The sequence below is a fragment of the Sander vitreus genome, chromosome 16 (genome assembly GCF_031162955.1).
Source record: "Sander vitreus isolate 19-12246 chromosome 16, sanVit1, whole genome shotgun sequence".
In the NCBI taxonomy this organism is placed as follows: domain Eukaryota; kingdom Metazoa; phylum Chordata; class Actinopteri; order Perciformes; family Percidae; genus Sander; species Sander vitreus.
The window spans coordinates 8,733,432-8,751,232 of NC_135870.1; the positions used below are offsets into that span (position 1 = coordinate 8,733,432).

The 17,801-nt window shown below is 39.0% G+C and overlaps 1 protein-coding gene across 3 annotated transcripts; it reads left to right on the forward strand.

The window, feature by feature from the left end:
- The first annotated feature begins 1,467 nt into the window (after positions 1–1,467).
- Positions 1,468–15,806, forward strand: ttc33 (tetratricopeptide repeat domain 33). 3 transcript variants are annotated; one of them, XM_078272233.1, is made up of 5 exons: positions 1,468–1,564; positions 2,047–2,274; positions 8,946–9,027; positions 11,505–11,636; positions 14,677–15,806. In XM_078272233.1, the coding sequence occupies exons 2-5, from the start codon at positions 2,048–2,050 to the stop codon at positions 15,049–15,051; spliced, it is 816 nt and encodes a 271-aa protein (XP_078128359.1). In that variant the 5' UTR covers positions 1,468–1,564; position 2,047; the 3' UTR covers positions 15,052–15,806. The 3 variants fall into 3 exon arrangements, with proteins under 3 accessions (XP_078128359.1, XP_078128358.1, XP_078128360.1); XM_078272232.1 differs by having other exon boundaries at positions 1,518–1,616; XM_078272234.1 differs by lacking the exon at positions 1,468–1,564 and adding an exon at positions 1,649–1,881.
- Positions 15,807–17,801: the final 1,995 nt, after the last annotated feature.

Consider the following 17,801-nt stretch of genomic DNA (forward strand, 5'->3'; position numbering starts at 1 on the left):
CCTTTTGCAATTTTAAGGGTTACAATTATTTTGTCAGTGCTGTTAATTCACAATTAATGTTAGTTAAAAATTCACAGATTCTTTTAAGTGTTTGCCGTACAAAAAAGGAGGAAATTCTTAACTGCAAAACATAAAATAAACACCTGATAGTTGTAGCCAAACTATTGTAGACCTCAGTAACTGCTACCACCTTTTAATTATGCTAATAGAAAAAAACAAAGCAAACTTGAACTGTAAACTAATTTCTCATTTCGTCATATTCATTTTTTTTTTCTTAAGTCAAATAAACCAGGTTTTAAAGAACTTTGCATGTTCCCATTATAACATCAGACACTACCAAAGTTTTCTTTTATTTGTGTTAAGAGGCGTTAGCAGTTGCTCAAGTCTCCGTTTCCAGTGTTTAGCTCTCCACAGCTTTAAAGCCCTAACATATCTCATTAGGAGATCAACAAAAATTGCCAAGAGTGACAATAATTGTGATCATCTTGTTTCTCTTGCTGTCCTGCGGGGCAGGTTTGGACTGAAATATTTAGTTGATATTTGACCTTTTATGTCTCAGTTTTAAACTAGAGTTTACGGAATATTGTGATCATAGTAAAGAAACACACTATGGTCTTGGGAACTTATTGTATAGGGCAGTTGCAAGTTTTGATTACAAAACTTTACTCAGTTTTGTAGAAAAGATGAATGTGTGAAACCGTGACCTTTTTTTGACAGTTTATGGAGTAGTATCCTAGTAGACTATTGGCAGATACATTCTGTCAGTCTGTTTGGACTGCTTCAAAGAAAAATTGTTCTATTTTTTTGTTGGTGTGTAAAGCGACCCTACCAGATTGACCAGTGTAAATCTAAATGGAAAGTGTTAAAATCATTTGTATACACACCTGCCTAATAAACTGCTTAATTGCACACAATTCTGCTGAAGTTACTCTTGTCTTTTGACAACTCTGAGGTAGAAATATAGTACCAATTTCACATCACAGTCATGCAATAAACAATGCTAAAAAAAAAAGAAGCTTTTACTCCAAACAAGGAATGTCCAACTGCAAGGAAAAAAGTGTAAATACTCACCTGGAAATTAAAGTCCTTTAGTGTTTGTTATTCTGAAATCTAACTAAGTTATTTAGGTATTCATGTCATTTTGTGTAATATAACTTTACTGTAATGGAAAGCAATGCTAATTTTATATTAAATCCGACATTGAAAACGGCATCTTGTGTAGCAGACAAAATGTCAAGAAATTGTTCTGAGTCATACCTGTGTCGCTATCTAGTGGGCAAAATGGACTGTCAGTCCCAGACATTGCATTGGTTTTAGTAATGGCATTTCATGAAAAATAAAACATTTACTAAAATACTATACTAAAAATATTTTAGTGTGGTAGTAGGCTACTATGTTATATTTTTGTGTCTTTAACATGCTAGTATCACAACTTTAAAAACACGATTCGTGTTTCTTTAAGAGACGATGTAAACATTCCCATAGCTTCCGGGTCACTAAATATGGCTAGCCGTTAGCTTCCGTTAGCTTGTCTAGTTTTGCCCACGGATAACTGTAGACGTCTGTGCGTATACCTTCTGAGCATATTTTACGGTGTTAAAATAACAAATGCAAATGTAATATGCTATGTGATAGTCAAATCAAGTGCAATTTTGTGTGAGCAAATGTACTGGATACCAAGTGTGTGGCCAAGTGTTAGCTAGGTTATTATAGCTAACGTTAGCTAGCTAGCTTTGTGACAGGGTTGTTTTTGTTTAATCACCCGTCTTACTGTTGTAGTTATTAGATAACCAGTTATATGCACTGTGCTTAAATAGGAGAAACACCTAACTGTAGCAGCCAGAATGCCGGGTACGCTACAGTTCTGTTCAGTATCTGATGGTAACTTTACGCTAAAATCTAGCCATTTTCCTGATATTTCAAAATAAAAGTCTATGGATTTTCCAGTACTGATTGCATTATTATATTGATATCAGATGAGATTTATTGACCATATAGCCAGTGAAAGCCGCCGCCACCATCCACCCCACTCCATTTTCCCTACAGGATGGCTTCATTTGGCTGGAAGAGGAAAGTTGGTGAGAAGGTTTCAAAGTCTGTGGTGCAGCAGTTTGAGGCTGAAGCAGAGAAGGTTGAAGATGCGGGACCACGTCAGGATGTGGAGGTGGACTGGCTGCACGCCATCAAACGACGGCGGGAGATCCTGCTGGAGGACTGTGCAGCCAAGAGCAAGAGGCTGAAGGATGAAGGTGCAATGCTGGCTGAGCACGGCAGGTGAGGGATGTTGTTTAAAGCTAGCAGTTTTCTGCGCTTGCTGTTTGTAGCCTACATCAAAGCCAGTGGCAACTTCAAAAAACACATTCAGTATTTGGTCAGTCACCTGTTGCTTTGATAAAAACTAGTGCTGAACAAACAAGCTTTATGCATACACTATTATTTCCTTTGAAATACATTTTCCGTAAACTGCCAGTTTTATAGCAAGCAAGATTACAATTTGAATCTTATGATACGGATGGCTTCCTGTCTGTGTGCTGCTGGATTCTTTTTGTGGACTACTAGATTTGATATCAGGGGCTTAATCATACTGTCCAGAGAAAGTTATTACCATAGCCAGTGAGCCATGGGCTCCTCCTCCTCTGAAGCAGGATCTGCTAAAGACAAGCAATTGGGAAATTTACTGTGAGAAAGGAGTGAGAAGAGAGGGCAATGATGATGAACCTCCAGCTTTTACTTTTTGTTTTGGTTGATCATAAAGAATAGCCTAAAGCACATTGTTTTGAACTGTTTCAGGTTGATCAGGAGCAGTTTAACATTTGAATGTGCTCATGTCTTTCTGAACACTATGATCCTGTCCCACCTGTCGTACTGCACCACTGTTCGGTCCCGGGCTAGCCAAACTACCCTAAAGCCTATTGAGAGGCTTTATAACCGTGCCCTAAAAAATTTAGATAAAAACCCCATTCGATTCCATCACTGTTACATTTTAAATAAACATACAATCTTAAACTTTGTTAATTTTGTTAATCTTAAATACATAAAGTTGTTTTTTAAATGTTTGACTGGACTTGCACCTGAGCCACTTTGTAAATTTGTGAACAGGCTGGAATCCTCCAGATCCAGAGAGCTGCTGTATGTGGAGACTGTAAAGTTCCATTTTGTAAAACATCTTATTCAAAATGCTTTTCAGAGCAGCCAATCTGTGGGAACTGGCTTCCTACAAATATAAAGTGACCTAACTAAAATGTCTCACCTTTAAAAACTATCAAAGTATGGTTCATACAGCAGCAGCAGTGTGATCATGACATATGACATGTATAGCTGTGTGTATGCGAGGTGTGCATCTGTGTGAGCTTGAGTGAATGTGTTTATTTACTACATTTATTTTTATTGCTACTAACTTTTTTTTTGACTTTTTATTGTACTCACTGTACAAATTTGACTCCTATATTATTTTAACTGTTAAAAGCCCTTCTAGGGAGAGGTGTTGCGAAATTAGCCATGGCTATAAACACTGTGATACAGGCATCGGATTGTTCTTTGTGTAATAATCTATGTTTTTTGTATCTGTCCCTATTCAAATAAACAGAAATTAAAAATGTGTCAAACTCAAGGTCCGCGGGCCAAATCCGGCCCCTTGCAGATTTAGATCCGGCCCGTTTATCAGTTTGGGTTCACAATAAATTTTGGCCCACCTAGTTGTGCGCCAAACTAACTAAAAACACAGGAAAGTGTTTTTTAAACTGCAATTACCTGACATTCAAAGCAGAATATGGCAGATTTGCCGACTCTGAGACTCAGAAATCCCCCCCAGAAGCAGATAGATAGATAGATAGATAGATAGATAGAGAGAGAGAGAGAGAGAGAGAGAGATTTCATATTCAGGCTGTGAAACAGGTTGTTAAAAAAAAATGTAATTGTTTTGCTTGATTTGCTAAATTCTATGACGGCTAAGGAACTCTTTTGATGACTTTTGTAGGGCTTCATGTCAACAAAAATGTGACAAAAAACATACAAAGATGTTGGAAAAAGGAACACATTTACAAAAAGGTGACAAATGTCTGAGAAAGCCACAAAAACAACAAAAATTAGGAAAAAAGCTACCAAAATATAAAAAAAAAGAAGTGACATGCAGTAACAAAACAACGTCAATGAACTCTACATGTCTGGCCCTTGGTGTGATTCTCTTTTTCCAGTGTGGCCCTTAGTGAAAATGAGTTTGACACCCCTGGCCTAAAGGAAGTCAACTTTGCCATTAACTAGGGACATGTGATATTAGAAATCCTCCAAGGGAGGGCACCATTGTACAGAGCACACAGACCCATTTAACACAGCTGATGGCCTTTCTACTGACTGAATACAGATTAACATTCAACAAATATTATATTTCAAAGGCACAGTCAATCTAGAGCATCGAAACTTGAGGTTTTCTCTGTATTTTATTTAATGGCTTTTTCTGTGAAAGAACAAAGGTGTCGTTTGGTGTCTGCAGTCATACATGTTACTGTATAGAATTGGATTTCAAAAGCCAAAGAGCCGTATTGCTCTCAGGATGAGTTCAGTAAATGGATATAACAACCATAATTTATATTTTGGCCATGGGAGAAGCTAATCTTTAGGCCTATCAAGATTAAAAAAATCTGGAGCTATTTGATTAAAGCTTTTTAAACATAAAGTGATAAACTAAATTGCTTTTACATTCTACTTGAACACCCTCTGAAGTATACTCTTATGGAGAGTTAATGTTATGTTGAATAATAGTAACCAGTAATAACAACGATCATGATGGCACCTACATCATGGTGGCAGCTGTCGCCGTGGTCCTGCCCTACGCCCTGCTGTGCCCTATTACACCCTGCTACGCACTGCAATGCCCGGCTTCGACTTGCTATGTCTGGCCAACGCCCTGTTACGCTGTACGACACCATGAACTATTATAACTATTGCAATATCTTTTATTGTGACTGTTATTGCCATTGTTCATCACACCCCCAACCAGCACCGTCAGACACCGCCTACCAAGAGCCTGGGTCTGTCCGAGGTTTCTTCCTAAAAGGGAGTTTTTCCTCGCCACTGTCGCACTTACGCATTCATGCATGCTCTTGGGGGAATCACTGGAATTGTTGGGTCCTTGTAAATTATAGAGTGTGGTCTAGACCTACTCTATCTGTAAAGTGTCCTGAGATAATTCCTGTTATGATTTGACACTATAAATAAAATTAAATTGAATTGAATTAATATTATTTTGAATGATATTTCTCTGCTTGGTGAATTTAAAAAGACTTCCAGCACCCCTTTTAGTGTGATATTGTGTGTCTCTGGCAAAAAATGACTCTGCCTCCTTCAGAAACTGATTTTTAGCCAAATAACAATCACTTTGTAAACCCCCTCCCCCTCAGATCAGAATATGTAATGTTGTTGCCCTCTGTAATTGTATTTGCAAAAAGAACGTGGATTTTGCTGGGGAAATGGTGTCTTGCTGCTCCATAATGGCTGTTTAGAGGTTTGAGATGGTGTCTGGTCGGGTATGCGAGCCAGGTTTTTTTCTTCTTCTCTAAAAACATTGATCCGTGATGTCAGTCTGTCCTTACCAAGGTTTAGATGCTCCTGATGTAATTGAAGAGCTCCTCTAGTACCCATTTGTGATCTCAATCATCTCCTGTTAATTCACATTGTGTGAAGTAGGTGGGTCTGTGAAGGTAGAGGTTTTATGCAACTTTTGGTGTTTTTTCAAAAATGTTAAGGTCATGAGTCGCAGTTAGGTCCACTTTCCTATACTCCCACAATTACCAAGGTTTTACCAACCACAGTTGACATTAAGAAAAGATCACAGACACAGTAATCTTCAAAAGGCAGCACATCGAAATGGACTAATGGTGCCGTGCCGAGTAGAATGTTAAAGGTGCAGTAGGTAAGACTTATAAAACTAACTTTCTGTCATATTTGCTGAAAGTGACCCTATGTTCCAGTAGAACTACATGAAGCAGGTAATTAAAAAATATCCGGCTCCTCTGGCACCACCTACAGCCTGTAGTGCGATTTGCAAAAATCCACAGCTCCCTGTTCAGATGCTCCAATCATGGCCAGGGGGGGTGTTTAACTGTGTGTCAGTCACTGCTCATGCACACGCATTTATTCTCCCTTGTGGGGGGAGGGGCTTAGGAGACCGTTTTGGGCTTTAGTGGAAAGGGGGGGGAGGGACTGAGAAGTTGTTGATGTTCACATTTTTTGTCCAAGTCCTGGATCTTCACAGTCCTTCCTACAGCACCTTATAATAAAGATGACAGATTGCCCTGTCGTTGTTATGCATCAACGGACTGGTTGACACATTAATTCATCAACTGCACAGATGAAAGGAAAATAAAAAATAGCCATCGCCTGACTGACTGATAAATGAATGGTTGAACAAACAAAACAATCAATCAAAAAACATTTTACGATGCACATTGCAGTTCGTTTGGAAATCATTTCAAATAGGTCGTACAAAAGATGATTGGCAGTTCCAATCCAGTCCACGCAGTTGCAAAATCATGCCTCGCTTTATTTCTTTAAAGGTATGGTAAGTGTTGTTAATCCAATACACTTTTTGTAAAATTCAGTGAATTTCTCTTCATGGTCACCTAGCGCTCTCTTTTTTTTTTTTTTTTTTTTTTTAATACAGCCTTGGCTCTGTAAATGGAAATCAAACAGGAGTGCAGGAGCCATAAAACACTATTCCAGCCAATCGGCAACAGGCAGCGACAGTTGATGGTGGGGGGGAGAGGGGGGAGGCAGCATGTGGATCTGCCGGCCAGTAGTTCTCTGTCCATGAATCTGGGGGGGGGGTTGAGTTTAAACATCAACGATCTTTGCCCAGCATCGCTTACTGCACATTAAGGGCTAATTTTAACCGTTGTTTGGGAGGTGTGGGAGTTTTGTGAGGCAGCAACTCACTTCATCATCCAAATACTCGTTATAGTTTGCTCATTTGTCCAAACGTCCAGCTGCCACGCTGAGTCTTGAAGCTAAAACTGAGCTTGAAATATGTGGTCTGGCTCTCAGAGGCTGTTTCAAATGTTCAACATCTTCCAAATGTCTGTTTTGTTGTTTCTTGGTTTATATTAGCTTACTGGTTTAGTGTTGTCATCATAACCATGTGTTGGGCATGTTTCCTTCTTTTGGACAGTAGTATGTGAAGTGATCATAATGTCCCAACTATTTACTCTTTTTCAGAACAATTGTGTGTGTGTGTTTTATTTCTCTCTCTGCCCTTACTCTGATGTGCAGAGATGTGAGAACAGTAGAGAAGAGCTGTTTTTAGCTCTCAAGCTATATGTGAATGTGATGTATTACATATTGCTAAATTTCCTCACTTGATTTCGCAGTGTCTTTTGCCTCATATGTCGGCAAGATGTCCACACTGCTCTAGTTCCATTTCCTCAGTCCTGTCTGTGACTGTTAAATAGCAGTGGTGTAACTTTTCTCAGGCTCGATCCTGTTTCTGGCTGTGATCTGAGTTTTATAACTGACCAGTGTTAACGGTCTCTTTGTGTGGTTTTAATTGCTTTAGAATGTTTTTAGGATATCCTTCTTCATAAAGCTATAAAAGGTGTAGACACGTCAGACATATTTGTATTGTCAAACCCAGGATTTCACCTCATAATCTTTCCAAGCCTTTGTCTTGATCAGCCTATTGAAATGATTCTTGAGTCAATATTGACTTGAGGAGGAAAAGGTTGTTGGAGTGAATGTGAGCATATTCATGTGTCCATTCAGTGTGTTTAAAAAAAAAAAAATGGAATATGTTTGTCAAAAACCTACAAAGTAAAAACAAAAATTGTGAACCTTTTATAAATGCATACGGAATTATGCAAAACAGATCAGTGACAGCTGATTGGAATGAGGCTGCAGTGTGACTTCTGCCCAAATTGATGCACATCCTGTTTAATTTTGACAGTTATCTGAGATAGCAAGACACTGAGATTGGCTAAAGTATAGCCAATCTCAGTGTCTTGCTATCTCAGATAAGAAACGGAATACCTTACAGGCTTTCCTGGGAAGAGTTTGATTTGCAACCTATCTATTCACCTCAGTGGAGCTGTTTGTGTTTATTTAGCTTGCTGGAACCCCTGTGTACTCTGCTGCCATTCTTCAGACAGGTAGACAGCTTTATAGCATCAAGAAGCCCATGTAACATATTGTTCTGGCAGCCATTTCTCTTTTATTACACTCCAAGTCAAAAGAACAAAACTTCAATTCTATTTAGAACTTTTTATTTGGGTGAAAATAAGGAATAACTAAAATGCACATAACACAAGGTAATACTAAACATTAACCGAAACATGACTCAGCCATGCTTCATAAAAGTCTATTTATATCAGCTTTTGCGAAGTCGTATGCACGAATGGAAAGACAGGATCGGGGCAGCTTTGACTTCATTGAAAGGGCTTGACAATATCCACTGAACGAACATGTGGCCCTGTGTTAGGTTACATAAGATATATCAAATCTCAGGGCGGAGACAATAAAACTGAGTGTCCAATTTCACTGCTTTATGTGGTTGTCTATTTAAGTTGAGCCAAAGTTAATACAAAGACATGTTTAACTCAGTAGAGTGCAAGATATCTGTGTGGGGCGTGAATTGCTGTGGGTAACTTTAGATCCTAGACAAAAAACATTCAAGCACTATACATGCTAAACTTAAGTGCAATAGAGCCATGTTTTTGTTGTGAAGCAACGGACTGTAGAACTGTGGCCAAATTTCCCCTTGACGACAATAAAGTTTACTCAACTCTAAATAATTCAGAGATGTATGTCTATTTAGTTGTATATCACATTGCGGTTTACAGTGCACCAGTAGACAGCCAGGTTCTGGTTTGTGATGCCATAAACAAACTCCTTTTGTGTGATTAATCCAGTCCCAATCCCAGTTCTATATGTTGTTAAACCACAGTGTGTATTTTCTCTAGGCACTGGGAGGCCATTAAGAAGTTGGACGAAGCCATTCAGCTGACCCCAGACAACCCACTTCTGTATGAGATGAAGTCTCAGGTATATTATAGATCTATATGTTACTTTAACATATACTCATTTTTTCACCATGCTTATCATGTCTACGACTCTTTCTATGTTTTTTTAAATGTGTCTTAAAAGAGTACTTTGCTGGAATATCATATTTCTTATTCCACGCATTCTTCCTCATCTGACAGGGGTTTTGTGTTTAGGACATACCAAGGAAATCATAACCAACTTACAGTAAATCAGTCACGTGCAGCAACTTAAAGATAGCTGAACACATATTTCATTAATGTTCTTTGGTTTGAGAAAGCTACTGACAACCAGCATGCTGTGTATGCAATTCTACATATCCCTCCCGTGTGTGTGTGTGTGTGTGTGTTTGTGTGTGTGTGTGTGTGTGTGTGTGTGTGTGTTTATCAGCCATCACCGCCACATGGATCTTCTTTCAGCTGCCACTTTGGTATGCTTTTAAGCTAGATAAGTGATATCAGCACGGTGATGACATAACTGAAAGTGTGCAGCATGTTTCCAACAGCTTTCATTTTAGCGTTTTAGCTTTTTAGCTCCTTTCTCTTGTTACTTTCACTTCCCCTGGATTGATATAACTTTGTGACTCTTATTTTGCCATCATTCCTCAGCTGCTTTTCCTTGTCTTCTAACATAGGCATTTTGGAAAAATATGGTTCCCATATATTTGGTAAAAAGTGGAGAAGCCAGAAGGTAGACAGACAGACTCCATTATTTCTTATTCATTTACTACAACTAACACAATACAATTTCTCCATATAGCCATAACCAGTGTATGCCTAATATAATAGTATCCATTATCGGATATTTGAGAAGGAAATCATTAGAGGACCAGGCCAGGAAAACCACCACAAAGGGGATTGTTTTCCCCGCATGCTTTGACTGACTCAAAGCTTGACATAAGCACACTGCTTACTGCAGATTCAGCTCCAATGTGTTTGACTACACGTGTACAGTATACCACTTCTGACATATTAGTGTCCATTATCTGGCTAAAAAACAGGCTGGACCTCATCATATTCCCATTACTAGCCCAGATGACGAGAAGGGTTACACTGATTCTGGTCATTTTACCTTCCCTTCATCGCTTTCTTCTTAACTCAATCAGTGTTGTGCCTAATACGTCTCCTGTCAGTCTGTATGTCTGTTACAGCAGACTATAGTGCGCTTTGGAGGAAATTGGCTCCATTTGTAAAGCGGTCACCACTTCTTCCTGGCTGTGTGGAAGATTTCAGCTGACCGTGAGAAGTGACCCTTGTGGTCATTTAAAACTGCTGTAGAATTTGTGGTTAAGTCATGAGGTTAATTGAGCTTTTCTAATGAACATTTCTTGCTATATTCCATTGTGATATGTATCTTTTTAAAATCTTCCTGCGGTATTAACCAAAGACTCTCTCAGCTCCATGCATGTTAATAGTTTTACAGCTCTCATGCCGTTTTGGTTCTCCGTGTTGAGCCAGAGACATTTATCAGTATTATTATATGGATTTTATTTGATCATTAAATGGTGCTATTGTTGCATCTTAATTAAGGAATATTTGAGTAAACAGATTACTAATAACAGAGGAATATTTGAGTTAACAGATTACTAATAGAAGAATATATCTAATAACACAATGTGTATGACAGTGAGATGATGCTCTAAAACCAACAAGAGTATACATCGATGCCACACTGTCAGTCTAGCAGAGAGTCAAAGTAGACTTGCTTTACACAACCTTAAACCTGTGTCTTCTGACAGCAGCAGTACAACCGGTTTTTTTAAGCACTTGTTTCAGTCGCCGCCCTAAGCAGAAAACTAAACTCCACCACTGCGATAATTAGTGAGCCTCTTGAATAACTTCGTTTTTTTTCACAGATTGGTATGCAAATGGTTGCACAATGGTTTCATTTTTTGACAGCTCTTGTTTCCTACATGACAGAAAAGCAAAATAGATAAAAAAAAATCCCGGTGAAACAGCATTCATCTACTTTGTGTCTGAATAAAAGATGATTCATAAGACTGCTGGGCCTGGCAATGTTAGAGAGGTTAATGAGCTCAGTGCAACACTGTTATGTTTGAGTTCAGTTAAATAAATTACAGAAAGCAATCTCGTGACCATGACTGTGCTATTGTTCTATTCTCTACAATGTGTTCTAATAATGAATGAGTCACATCGCTAGGGCTTGTCTGGTCTATATAATATAAAAAAGTAAAAAATCACCCTTAACAGGTTTCAATGAAACGTTTTCAAATATCTTGTTTTGTCAGTCCAAAACCCAAAGATATTCCGTTGGCATTGATATCAAAGAAACACAGCACATTAGAGATGTGGGAAGCAAAAAAAAAAAAATGATTGGCATTTTTTGAATGAAAAGTTATTTCAACTATTTTTTTTTTTTGATTTTGCACATACTGTGTTGATATCAGAAATCTCACTTGTGTTGTCCTTTTGTGAAGGTAATTCTTAAAGAGTCTTTAACCCAGTCTGGTTTCTCCACAGGTACTGACCATTTTACAGGAAGTGTTTCCTGCTGTGAAGGCAGCAGAGATGGCTGTGAAGTTTCGCCCTCTTTGGTGGGAGGGCTGGCAGACTCTGGGCCGTGCCCAGCTCAACCTGGGAGAGGTGGACCTGGTAAGCATGGCCGTCAATACACCCCAAATAAATAGAAAAAAATGAAATGACGGCGTGCTCGCAAAATATGTCGAACTACAATCGAATTCAGGGCTGTCAAGAAATGTGAGTACTAGATGGAGGAATTTGTCAGTTATAGCAGGAGGAGACATCAACAAAGGAAACAAACTGAACCTGAAAAAAACCAGTAAACCGTTAACATTGTTTGCAGGTGACTGTGTATTAGAGGTGGCTGAGACTGTGCTCACTGTGGTAATCAAATCCAAAGGCATTGTTTAGTTGTAGTCAAAACGGCGCCATTTTGCCCGTGCAAACACACCAAATTCAAGCTGGCACATATAGACTGTACCAACATTCACTCAGTAGTGTTGCATAACAATCAAAGGTCCTAATGATCTTCATTGGAATGGCACCGTTTCATTTTTGAATGTTTGATTTAGCAATGAACTGTATCTGTTTTTGTAGCCGGCTATAAATCAGTTTTGTATTAACTTTTTGAAGGGCTGTTAAAATATGTCAGTTATTTCTGTTTACTACTTTGTGCAAACTCCATCTGAGATGTTTCTCTTTCAGCCTGGGGGCTTGGACGATTGCTTAAATTGCCCCAGAACACGCCGGGACCTGTGGGTGGATGAAACCTGCGGGTCTGAGTTACACTGTTCACCCATTTAGAGCCAAGCAAACTGGGCTGAACTCCGAAACCCTTCAGCTAATAGCACTGCATGTCATTCCTAGAGCGAGAGACCTATCCTACGGCACTTGAAACAACAATGGGAAGTGTTGAAAGTTACCTGAGCTCAAGCTAAACCAAATATAGACACACCTCCTTGTATAATGAAATTATTGGGAAGGAAGGGAAAAAAGGCTATCTATTTTTAGCGAGGCTCGTTCAGTCACGTTTTAGAGCTTTGTCTGCATCAACATGTTTGATTTGAGCCTGTTTGCGTGAGTGCAGTGATTCCACATTTTCTCTCTCATGAGTGAGTCTGTTCTTTTTCTTCTCGTCTTTAATTTCCACCGCTGTTTATGTTTAATTTCCACCCCTGTTTATGTTTTAAAAGCATTGGAAACTGCATTGACATTTATGACAGCTCCGTCGCCATTTATCTTCCCATTAGTATCATTCAGGAGCCGGTTAATCTGCCTACTGTGGCATTTTGTCTGTTGAAGGATTACTTTGGAAATAAAAACTTGACAAGACTCCGAAGTCTGTTCAAGATGAAACTTGATATGTTATTTTGGGCACAGTCAGTTTCATTAGTCAAATCTATTACAGTTCACCTGTCACAGACTTCCTAAGTTGAACTTGACCGTGCAGGTTATTCACGGTTACGAGTGGGGAACACTTCCTATCAAGTTGTAAGCATTGATGCGATACCTATTGAAAGGTTAATGAGAAGCCTTAGTCTTTCACATAGAAACTAATCATGTGTTCGGTTCATACCAGTTTATTCTTTTGTTTCCTTACAAAACTACTGATTGAAGATGATCAGTGTTGCAGTGTAGTAACAAGTCCCCATTTTGTTAAAGGGCCAAGAAAACACAAGTTTTGGTCATTAAATCTGACCTGGCTCACTGTATCACTGGGAACAGGTGCCACTGAAAAGAAACTGAGCTATCCTCATCAGGACGTGAACACAACCCTGTCTTCTCATCTGTACATAGTGCTTGTAGGGGAACTCCAGCCATTTAGTATTGCACTTACATTAAGGATGTCCTGAGCTGATCCCGAGGATCTTTATCGGGGCAGATCCGGCCATATTTTAATGGATCTAGGTCGACTTAAAAAAACCTGATCAAATGCAGATTTTTTTTTTTTTATGTAGTCAACTGTGTTCTGTCTACCTGAGCCTGCTAATGTTGCAGCATTGCTCTCCTTTAGTACAGTGCGAGCAGAGCGTGTGAATGTGAAAAATTAGGTTAGTTGGCAAAATTCACAGATTTTGAATCTTTTTATCTCCCCTCCCTGTTTCTCATCATCGAAGAGGCTGTGTACAGTCACAAAACGTTCAAAAAACAAACGGCAGCAGGTCATGTCAGCTGTCAATATTTAACAATAATTCCGTGTGTAGCTTGATAACAGGCCAATATTAAACTTGGCCGTTGTCCCTGAGGGCTTTGCATTGTAAATCCAACAACTCAACGGTCTAGCTGATTGCGTGTGTGAGTCAGTTTCAGGAGTCGCATTCTCTTAGTTAAACTTTTATTCATATTCATATCTGACTTTTAATCCTTGGTACGAGAACTGCCTAAAAAAGACTTCACTAAGGTCCTACAGAGCCTCAGAAGACATTATACAACATTTCTTTTGCTGAGTAGCACTGCTCTGTAAAATTAGTCGATGTAGTGTTCTATGTACTTGTTTTGTCTTCACTGCCTGGCTGCTTCATCATCTGCTAATTTATACAAAAGTAGGTCTGAAAGTAAAATTATGAGATTTGGTGAACTACTACCAAGACGGGTGTTCAGCCAGGGTTATTTGGATAATTGTGAAGTCTTTAAGGTCGAGTCAACGTCACCCATTTTTTTATTTATCTAACTGGCTTCATTACCATATTAACACAGAACTATTTATCATCTGTCCGAATTGATTTGAGCTCATCAGTCACCTCGGATAGCATGTAGGGATGGATTTATTTCACCATTTCACAGGCATCAAATCGTCACAGCTAAGGCTTGACATCAGGTCCCCATAAACAATTGGAGGCCGTTTGTTGTTCTGTTCAGTGGGACAATCATTTTTTACAACGATCTGCAACTGCTCGAGAGCTATTGATGTCTCCTTAATGAAACCATAAGTCTGCCTGCAACACAGCACGAAGAATGTTAGAGCCTTGCTTGTTGACATGCTGACCGTGCACCCACCTGCTCATTCAGCTGCACAGATGCCAACGTCATACAATTCACCTGTGTCAATTACAGTGAACCCCGCAAACAGGAACTGAAATAATTCCGGCTAAATGTTCAGTTTGTTGGAGACTATAAACCTTTTTAAAGCTTGTGTTTGAATCCTAAGCTCCTGCGGTACTTGTCCCTGTAGGCTGTGAGGTCCTTCCAGGTTGCGATCCACCTGTGCCCATCAGAGCGCAGCCTGTGGCAGGAAGACCTGGAGTGGGCATGGAGGTTACAGAAACAGGATTTAGCAACCAAGGAGAAGACCCGGCAAGAGGAGGAGACCAAAGAACGGATCCTTAATGCCCCTGAGCTGGAGCAGGACTATGACTTTGAGTCTGATGAGGTGCTGGCAGCCTGCGTGGCCGTTGCCGAGCGACAGACACAATACGAGGAGCTAAAGAGGAGCGCCGTGGTCATAGACGCTGAGGGAAATGTAAAAAATGTTCTCCCCGGGGAAGAGGGATCAGAGGACGCGGCAATACCATCAAATGAACAGTTTGTCAAAGCAAGAAGACTTTGAATTGGTTTCAGTATGAATTGATTGACCCGGTTACATTTTTTTTGGACTGAATGCTTTTTATTTCTGAAACCACAGTGAGTATGTGAAGCTATAGCATGAAAAAAACCTAGTCAGAAGCAAACACGAGAACTTTGAGTAAATTGCAACAGAATGAAATACAATTTGAGTTTTGTCGTTTTCCATTTTCCATCCATTTAATGTGTTAAATGTGCATGCAAAGTTTTTATATGTTTTTGAAGCTATAAACTTTAGCATCTCCTAGTTCTATGTGTTTCCTCTGGATAGCACAGTGTTTTAGCTAATAGCTAATGTACTCTGTGGTTACAATATAATCTACTTTATGGCACTCTGAAACAAGAGACTTCCACTTGATGGAGTCCGAAGGTTTCGTAGGTTTTATTGAAAATGGAAAAAAAGGATGTGCCTGGTTGAAACTGGCAGCATTTTCACTTGGGATTATTTATCAAATTTAGACAATTTACAGGAAACTGTACAAATAAAAAATGCAAACAAAAGCTCCAATCGCACTAATAATCCTATAGATGAAGCAGTGAAAAGCTGCTAACACGTTAATAGAGGAAACACAATCAGCATTTGTGGTGTGCTTCTATAGTAGATTACATTGATTTATCTAGTTGTAAGTATTGAGGTTTCAATGTGTCTGTGTTTGGTTGTTAGTAAAAAAAAAAAAGAGCATGCACGCTCAGCAAATTGTCAATGAGTGACTAAACATGAATTAAAAGGTATAATAGGAATCTGTGTTTCCGGTAGTGTTCTTTCCTTAGGGACTTTTTGAGTCCAGTGGTTGTCTTTTACTTATTTTTAAGTTGTTTTTTTTTTTTTTTTTTTGGAGATGAGTAGTAGGATTTTGACCAAGTTGTTGAACCAAATGTTACCATTACAATGTTTAGTATGTGAGAAAGTAACAAGACTCATGCTACGTTTACACGTGGCCGGCTATTTTCATAAACAGACATTTCAACCTCTCCGTTCTCAAAAATAACATTTTGCACAGCTGTCAGTTTTCAGAAAAGTGTTCGTTTACATGTATCCGTGTGTGTGTGTGTATATATATATATATATATATACAGTCAATGCCATCAAGAGCATGCCAAACCTGTAGGTGGCAGTGTAACGAGAAGCTCAAGACCACGTTAGCCAGAATCAGAATCAGAATCCCGAAAATAGCAACCACAGCAACGAATCACTTCCTCTCTCTTCTCGTCCTCACTTCCTCGGCTGCCTAAACCTCCGTTTGTCTCAGTTTACATGCAGACGTGCAAACGAAGTGTTCCAAAATCTCCACTCTGGCCGGAGGTTTTAGAAAGACTCGTTTTCAGAGGCGAATTCTCCGTTTGCGTGTAAACGAAGGGCACAAAAGAAGGGAAATGTCTCAGTTTTTCAAAATAACCATGTACATGTAAACAGGGCCTAATGCTGCATTCCAAATCACATACTTTTTCTTTTTACTTTTAGTATGCACTGCAGCTGCCCTTACAAAGTACTCATAGTGTTGCATGCAGTATTCATACAATTGGGACACAATTGGGGCTACTTTGTCATAATACTGCATCTTGAATCTTGACCCTCTTGCTCATATATCCGTTGCAGTCCGTAGTCTGAGCTGTCGTCAGGTGTCATCTGTCTGTGCTCTCTCAGCGGCTCAGTCGATGTGACATATCTTCCGCTGCGCTGAGGATTGTGGGTCAGAATAGCCAGAAAAGCATGCTGGCTTGCATACTGCCAAATGTGACCGGATGCAATAGCACGTCCCGGTATTTTTGCATACTTAATTTGACATATGATGTATTGGGACATGTTAATGTTAGACAGGTAACATTTGCTAATTAGCACTAAACCGAGTACAGCTGAGGCTGATGGAAAGGTTGTTAGTTTTGCAGGTATTTGTTCATAAACCAAAGTATTGGACAAACTCAAATGTTGACCTGAAGATGACGCTAGATGACTGAGTTACATTGCGTCCCTAGAGCCACGCCACTAGCATCAGAGCAAATCTAAATACAGGGCTAAAAAAGCCAAAACGAATCAAATATTATACAAAAATAAAGTAGATACATGTGTGCTCCATGTTGCGCAAGTAGGAGATTCACAGCCAATAACATAGTTGTTGTCTTTAGGATAATAAGCTATTTCAAAACTGTTACTTGAATCATTTTTTTTGAGAATAAATTTAAATATGGAAAACAATGTTGGAGCTAAATTAAATTCTCAGTAATACGGCATAACAACAACAGTGAAATCATTAGCATTATTGTAAGATCTTGATAAAGTTAATGTGGCGTATAGGCAACATTCTTACTGGAAAATGTAAATAGATTGTTTAAGAATTATGACTCAGATTAATCTCATTTGTGGGTCTGTTGGGGAAAGAAACCCTTCTACATTTGTGTGTGTTAATTATGAATGAATATTCTACTTCCTGCCCTAAAAGTAAGTTAAAGAAGGTGATGGATTTGATGATTTCAATTCAATTCTGTCCGAAAGTCTGCTTTCATGTCTTTTAACTAAATGCTTCAAACAAATGTGAAAATATAGTAGAAATAAAGACATTAGGTTCTTCTATTCCTTTTTGGTTACAGCGTTTTAATATTTCATCAATGTATCACTATGCAGAAACTTAAGTTATTTATGTGAAGGTAAACTGTGAACATGCATTTCAGTAGAAAAGAAGATAAAAGTCTCACTTCTCAAGCAGTTGTGGTACTCCTCAGCTTTGTAGAGCAGCGTAA

Excerpts from the sequence above, each read along its gene's own strand:
- ttc33 (XM_078272232.1), top strand. Across the intron at positions 2,275-8,945 it reads ATGCTGGCTGAGCACGGCAG|GCACTGGGAGGCCATTAAGA; the intron begins GTGAGGGATGTT and ends TATTTTCTCTAG. Across the intron at positions 9,028-11,504 it reads TGTATGAGATGAAGTCTCAG|GTACTGACCATTTTACAGGA; the intron begins GTATATTATAGA and ends GTTTCTCCACAG.